This window comes from Rhagoletis zephyria, unplaced genomic scaffold (assembly GCF_001687245.7).
Source record: "Rhagoletis zephyria isolate East Lansing unplaced genomic scaffold, Rhagoletis_zephyria_1.1 Rzeph_scaffold_22958, whole genome shotgun sequence".
In the NCBI taxonomy this organism is placed as follows: domain Eukaryota; kingdom Metazoa; phylum Arthropoda; class Insecta; order Diptera; family Tephritidae; genus Rhagoletis; species Rhagoletis zephyria.
Genome location: NW_016180016.1, coordinates 1 through 6,967, shown reverse-complemented (window position 1 = coordinate 6,967; position 6,967 = coordinate 1). Strand labels below are relative to the sequence as shown.

Below are 6,967 nucleotides of genomic sequence, written 5' to 3'. Positions count from 1 at the left end.
CCTACGTCAACATCAACCGACCGGTACTTCACAAAAACTGATCCCAAAATAAACAGGTGCATTCAATGTCTAACCTACAATTCCCTCCTTTCCCCCTAGGTAACCGGGCGCGACACCCTGAACGTCATCGCCTCGCCTCTCCTCTACNACCGGGCGCGACACCCTGAACGTCATCGCCTCGCCTCTCCTCTACCACGCCGTCTTCAACGCCACCAAGGAGGTCTCCCTTCCGACGGCGGAGCTCGAGCAGAAGCCAGAGGGCTTCAGCACTGTCTACGACAAGTGGTTCACCAGTCAGACGGTGATGCGCAACCGCTCCGCTCTAGTGCTCTTTCCCGGCGTCGAGGAGCGCCTGAGAGAGGTGCTCGGCGGGGAGTACCCCGGCGAGGTCGGCCTGGGCCACGCCGACCAGCACCACTTTCGCCACGAGGAGGCCAGCGAGGCCGGTGACCTGCTGAAGAGCTACGCACAGTCGGCGATGCAGGAGAGCCGGCCGAGGGTAAGGCCGGTGGACATGCTGGGCAGCTACGCGCCCTTCCTCACCATGGTCGGCGTGCCCTCCGTAGATGTCGGCTTTGTGGAGCACGCCACCGGCGAGGAGGCGGGCGGCAGGCGGTCCTCGCTTACCGCTCATTCACACGCCCAAACTACCACCGAAGAGGAGTCCTCAGCGGCCTTCGAGGACCTCCTCTACCCCAGTCGTCCCTATCCGCTGCTGGGCACGCAGTACGACCAGGCGGTGGCGGTGGAGCGCTTCGTCGACCCCGGCTACGCCTACCACCTGACGGTGGAGCAGGTGCTGGCGGAGCTGGTCCGCTCGCTGGCCGACTCGCCCTTCCTCCCCTTCAACCTGCTCGACTACGCACAGCTGCTGCGCGACTTTTCAGTCAAGTCGACCCAGCTGGCGGGGAACATCATGCGCGAGTACCGCAGCAACGCCGACAACACCAGCCTGCAGTTGATGGCTCGCCTTGATCTGAGTAAGTCATTTGATTCGATAAAGGTGGTACAATAAAAATAACAAAACTAACAATCATCATCAACAGAGTCCCTCGAGGCGGCGGTGAACCGCTTCACCAACGAGGCGATACGCTTTCACGCCCGTCAAGACCACGTTGATCTCAAAGAGTAAGTGTGTCACGCTAAACATAACAGTCAAAAATGAGGTCTACAAATAATAATGAAAATGTTTTCACTTACCTAACCATTCCACAGTCCTCTGGCAGTCCGACGCATCAACGACCAGCTGCAGATGGTGGAGCGGCAGTTTCTCGACCACCGCGGCATTCCCAACAACAACCTCAAGCGCCATCTCATCCTCTCGCCCGCCGACAAGCTGAGCTCCATCAGTGGCGCCCTCGAGACGGAGGGCATCTTCCCGGCGCTGCTGGACGAGCTGGATCAGATCATCGACAACAGCTACATTAACGTGTCGGTGATGCGCCTGGAGAAGCACCTGCCGCTGCTGATCAACACCATTCAGAATGCGGCGGATATGCTCGCGGAGAGCTGGTAGTGTGTGTGTGTAGAGATGGTGTTAAGAGAGTGCTTTTTTGTTTGTCTCAGGTTCGATTGCTCTGCAGCTGCTGATTTCAGAGTTGAGCTGGGTTTTCTCTGAAACTCCACCGAAACTTTTGTGATATTGACATAATTCTATTCGTAGTTGTCTCTTCTTTCATTAAAATTATAAAAATTATTTGTAAACATTTTGATTTCTTCTGTCAGTTTAACCGCTTCAGAAAATGGTAATAAATAATGTGACTTGAGTGATAAATTTTGACGGTGGTAAAAGGAGGTGAAAAAGGGAGCTTCAATCATCATTGCTCTTTCGCTTCTTGTTAGAATTGGAGGTCACTTCCTGCAAAGGTCGCTTGAAAGTCGGTTGAGCTGCAGGGCTCTGAAAGCAGAACAGCAGAATTGTTTACAATGAGCTGACAAGATAGACGTGTACTTACCGGAACAAAGGTTTCCATTAGAAGATCGAAATCATCATCGAAATCGTCATCATCGAAAAAGTTGCACTCGTTCTCCTTCTCTTCAGTAGACGAATCTTTCGGCGGCTGATCAGTCGCTTTGGCCGAAGAACTTGAACATGAAGGCACTTGAAAATCACTTCCCCACAGTCGGTTCCTAGCGATTTCCATCTGCGCGCAGGAGACTTCGACGGGGCGGCCACTGGCGGTGGTGAAGACAATCGAGGTCACAGTTGACGTGGTCATTGTGGATTTTCAAAAAGAGTTTTTAAAAAAAAAGTTACAAGTTTGACAGAGGACTGATAAGACTGATTCAGTCTGACTGAAAATGTTTTGACTTGACAATTTAAGCAAATTTCGATTTGCAGCCAGTCATAGACGACGTGACTGAAAAAAAGCGTCTGAAAAAACCGCCTGCAAAAACCCTGATTTTGGGTCTACTGAAAGCGAAAAAAATGCTCTTACCTTGTTAAGATTTGTCGTCCTGTAAATGGTAGAATTTTACGCGCCCAGATGACCCAAAAAATGGCGTTCAAGACTGAGTCAGGCATGCGCGCCGACGCCATCTTTGCCAGACAGCTGGTCGCCATCGTTCATTCGCCTTCAGGATTCCTCTACGCTCGCGCCATTTTCTGAACGTTTCTAATTTGCTATTGAAGAATCTATAAAAAAGTATTGATGACTTTTGTTCCAACACCTTCTCTTATTGTAACGTTTTGTTACTTTTCACCCTTTTCTTTCAGTGGAAGACTCCTCGACAACTGCGGCGGATTCGGTGAAAGTCAAAGGCTTGGGCGCCAATGTTTGGAAAGCCGAAAAGATTGTCGGTGAACGCTCTGACATCTTTCGAGGTATAGAGGTGACCGAGTTCCTCATCAAGTGGGAAGGATACGATGACGACCAGAACACCTGGGAGCCAAAGAAGCACATCTTCGACAAGAGCCTAATTGATGACTGGCGCGCTGAACACCCGGCTGTGCCTTTGCCGAAGAAGCCCAAGTTGGCCGATGTGATCAATGCCAAAGAAGGCCGCAAGAAGGGAAAAATGATCGTTAAGAAGGTGAAGAAGCCTTTCAAGAAGATGGAGGCCGATTCTTCTGCTGCTCCAGATGTCGTAAAAGCTAAGAAACGCAAACCATCAAATCTCATACCGGAGAAGAAGAAGGCAGGCACAGTCACCGTCGTTCCAGCTCCGGTGCCCGTTTTTTCAGGCGGGCCGGCGGTGCGCGTTTCGAAAATTCCCAAAATCATCGGCTTCAGTAAAATCGAGGCAACTGGTGGCGTGACGGTGCAAATCGTCGAGCTCGACCCGAAGAATGCCGCCTAGGCAAACATTGAAGTTGCTCTAGCGCTGATTCGCTAACATTCTCTAATTTCCCTTTCGTTTATCGTGCTTCAAAAAACACCTACCGCAAGATTATAGTTTATAATATATTCCCACATAAAGAACCTCTTTTCGACTAACTTCTTTGAGTGAAAGCTTGTTGTATTGAAGGTAGCAATGGTGATGATGATCTAAACAGTGAGGTGTGTGTGTGTCAGATTGAGTGATTAGATTGTCGTGTTCGTTCGTTCGTATGTTAGTGTTTCTGTTTACGCCTTACTGGCCGATTCTTTTCCTTCGAGAACACTTTTAGGTGGTGCTGCGCTCTTCACCTGGCTCTTCGCCGGCGCGGCTGACTTGCTCGGAGCCTTACTCTTTGCTGCGGACGCTGCTTTACTGGTCGGTTTACTCTTTGCTTTACTAGCGGGTGCTGATTTAGATGCCGCCGCCGCCTTTGACTTGGACTTTACCGCTGATCCTGCGCCAACTTTTGAGCCCACTTTAGAGCCTGCGGCCGCCGATTTCGCTGCCTGGGACTTTGCCTGAGAGACAACTGGTCCTGATTTGATGGCTGAGCCGGCGGCGGCTTTCGGTGATTTGACTTTGGAGCCGGACTTGACTTCACTTGCAACTTTGGAGCCAGCCACTTTGGAGGCCACCGCTGACTTGGCCGTAGATTTGGCCTGCGATTTGGCGCCGCCACTGCCTGATTTGGCCTTCGAGACGCTTCCCGCCACCTTTGAAACCTTGGAAGCGGGCTGAGATTTGACCGCCGATTTGGCTTTCGATTCAGCGGCTTTTGAGGCGGGAGCTTTAGATTTAGGTGGCGGTGATTTGGCTTCGGACTTGGCCTCTGATTTAGAAGCCGCTTTTGAAGCTACTTTGGAAGCAGCTTGAGACACCTTTGAGGCCGGCGGAGACGAGGTCTTCTTGGCCGAGGACGCCTTGGCCACCTTCGAGCCACTGGCGCCCGACTTCTTCACCGCACTGGCCACCCTTGAGCCGGAAACTTTTGAGGCGGCTGAGGGGGGCGCCGACTTTCCCGGAGCACTACCTCCCGACTTTCCATCCACCTTTGAGACATTCGAGGCAGCAACAGACTTTTCTACTTTCGAGCCCTCTTTTGAAACCGGTCCTGACTTGACGGCGGACTCCACCTTTGAGCCGGCTGCTGATCCTACTTTAGAGGCAACTTTCGAACCCGATTTGGCCACCTTAGAGCCACCTGAAACAGCGGAGCCCACTTTGGAGGCTGGGGCCGACTTTCCCGCCCCACCGTGCGTCACCGCATCGCTTTTGCCGGCGGCGGTGACCACCGAAACGGGCGCCGCCTTACTTCCTCCTCCTCCACCACCACTTTTGCTAATACTGCCACCAGGACCGACGACTCCACCGGCAATGACAGCTGCCGTCCCAGGAAAGACTTCGTGGAACCAGGGATGGCGACCGATGCGCTCAAAGGTCAGCCTCATCATGGCATTTGTGGTCAGCAGCTGACTGAGCAGACTGATCAGCTCCGGGCTGCTGTCTTTGATCTCCTGCACGTTGCCCTGCAGCTCATCCTCAATCTTCGGATTTTCCTTCTTCACGTCGTGCGGATACTCGAGCGTTGCCATGAAGTAGATCACCGCGCCGTACGACCAAATGTCGGCAATGATTGGGTCTGAAAAGAAAGGAGTTTTAATTGATTTAGTTTTATTAGTATACTACAGCTACCAAACTCCTCCTTCTTCTCGTCGCCGTACACCTCGGGCGCCTGGTAGTCGGGCACGTCGCGGCTCTTCTTCTCCGAAGGAACGCAGGGAAAGTTAAGAATGTCCTCCTTCGCCGGATTCCAGTAGATGACGGCGTCGTAGAAACCGGTCAGACGGACCTGCAGGTCGGAGTTGACGAGGAGGACGCGGCGTGGTTTGATTCTAAATATAACTAGTTAAACTCTACGCCAAAACTTCCTCATCACTACCTCACTTACCCTCGATGGCAGATGCCCATATCCCCGAGAAAGTCCATCGCCTTGTACAGCTGCCTTGCCCACTGACAGATGATCTGCTCCTCTTGCTGGCCGTACTTGGAGAGAAAGGAGCCGACATCGTAGCGATTGGCGAACTCCTGGATGATGATAATGGTGCCGCCCTTGTCGAAGATGTCCCACGTGGAGAGCACATAGGGGTGCTTCTTGCCCACCTGGCGGAGCATCTTCAGGTAGAGGCGGTTGGGAATGCGGGCGTCCTCGGAGAGCAGGTCGGCGCTCTCGAAGATTTTCGCCACCATGCCCGCCTCGGGGTAGTCGGCGTGGGTGGCCTTCACCACCCGACACCGGCTGCCCATCTTCCCGTCCAGGCTCTTGTCGGCGTTCTGCTCGATGGTGTACTTGTTGAAGGGCGGCTTGTCGGCCTCGGCCGGTTGCGCTCCGTCCTCCTTGAGGATCTTCTCCACGTTAATCTTCAGCAGCATCTTCATGTAGGCGAGCCGCTTGTCGTCCAGCGTGAAGCCCTCGGTGCCCGCCTGAGGGACGAACTTGGAAACGGCTTTTGGGTCAGAGTCGACGTAGCTGGGCGTGATTCGCTGCTGTCTGCTGGGCTTTCCAGAACCATCTTCCGAAGCTTCCTCACCGCTGACTGCTTTGCTCTGCTCGGCTTTGCTTCCCTCTTTGCTCTGCTCGGCTTTGCTGCCTTCTTTGCTTGCTGGCGCTGATTTCGAAGCTGCCTCTTTTGAGCCGGCTACTTTGGAAGCCACTTTGGATCCAGAGGCCTTGGAGCCAGCTTTAGAGACAGCATTGCCTGATTTGGCCGCTTTAGAAGCTTCTTTGGAGCCGGCAGCTTTAGACGGCGCCTTTGACTTCGATTTGACCGCTGAGCCTGATTTCTTCTCCTCTTCCTCGTCAAAAGCGCTGCCCTCTGCTTTGCTCTTCTCCGGTGGACTTTTGCTGGCCGGCTCTTTCGACTTCTCTTCGATTGCGCTTTCCTTTGGTTCTGCCACTTTGGACTTTTCTTCGGCCGGTTCTTTTTCCTTCTCTTCCTCCTCGTCCCTCTCCTTCTTCGAGGAGATCTTGCTCACCGAGACCATCTTTTTGGTGATGTAGGGCATGGTGATAAAAATAAAGTCAAGTTTGTTGTTGTTGCTGTTGCTGTTAAGAAAGATTGTGACAATGGTTTACTTTTCAACAAAAGTTTTTAAAGATAAAAAAAGTTCTACTTGTTTATTAAAAAAATGTTAAATGATCGGATAATTTGATAATTCGAGTATTTGAGGTTTATTTCGTCAATGTTGGTCATTTTTCTACATCAGTTTGTTTGCAAAAGTCATCTATTAGATGACATCTAAATCTTCTTATTCTACACTTTAACAAGTTGATCTTTTAAACTATTGGCACCATTAGCTCTAGTAAGAACGTTTAATTATTTTGGCCTAACTAAAATTAACTTTTTTTTGATCATTCGAAAGAGAAGAATGTCAGTTCTGATGAAGAAAAGGAAGCAGAGATGTTCAACTGTCAGCCAACAGGTTTTCAAATTGCGAAACCTAAAGACCCCGACAAAGAGGAGGCAAAAGAAAAGAAAACTGATTTAGAGAAGAAAGAAGAATCTGCTAAGGAGCTTGAAAAGGAGAAGTCTGAAAAGACGGAGAAAACCGATTCAAAGAAAGAGTCTGGGAAATTTTTAGTGTACAG

At 51.3% G+C, this 6,967-nt stretch overlaps 1 protein-coding gene across 1 annotated transcript; it reads left to right on the top strand.

Moving 5' to 3' along the window:
- The first annotated feature begins 544 nt into the window (after nt 1-544).
- Nucleotides 545-1,516, top strand: LOC108381566 (N-acetylated-alpha-linked acidic dipeptidase 2-like). Its single transcript, XM_017637984.1, has 3 exons — nt 545-980; nt 1,047-1,128; nt 1,216-1,516. Exons 1-3 carry the CDS (start codon nt 545-547, stop codon nt 1,514-1,516), a joined length of 819 nt encoding a protein of 272 aa, XP_017493473.1.
- The last annotated feature ends 5,451 nt before the right edge of the window (nt 1,517-6,967 follow it).

What these genes read in the sequence shown, in the direction of transcription:
- LOC108381566 (XM_017637984.1), top strand. Translation starts at nt 545, where the DNA reads ATGGTCGGCGTGCCCTCCGTAGATGTCGGCTTTGTGGAGCACGCCACC. An exon ending in GATGGCTCGCCTTGATCTGA is followed by an intron (nt 981 to 1,046) that starts GTAAGTCATTTG and finishes CATCATCAACAG; the next exon opens with AGTCCCTCGAGGCGGCGGTG. An exon ending in GACCACGTTGATCTCAAAGA is followed by an intron (nt 1,129 to 1,215) that starts GTAAGTGTGTCA and finishes ACCATTCCACAG; the next exon opens with TCCTCTGGCAGTCCGACGCA.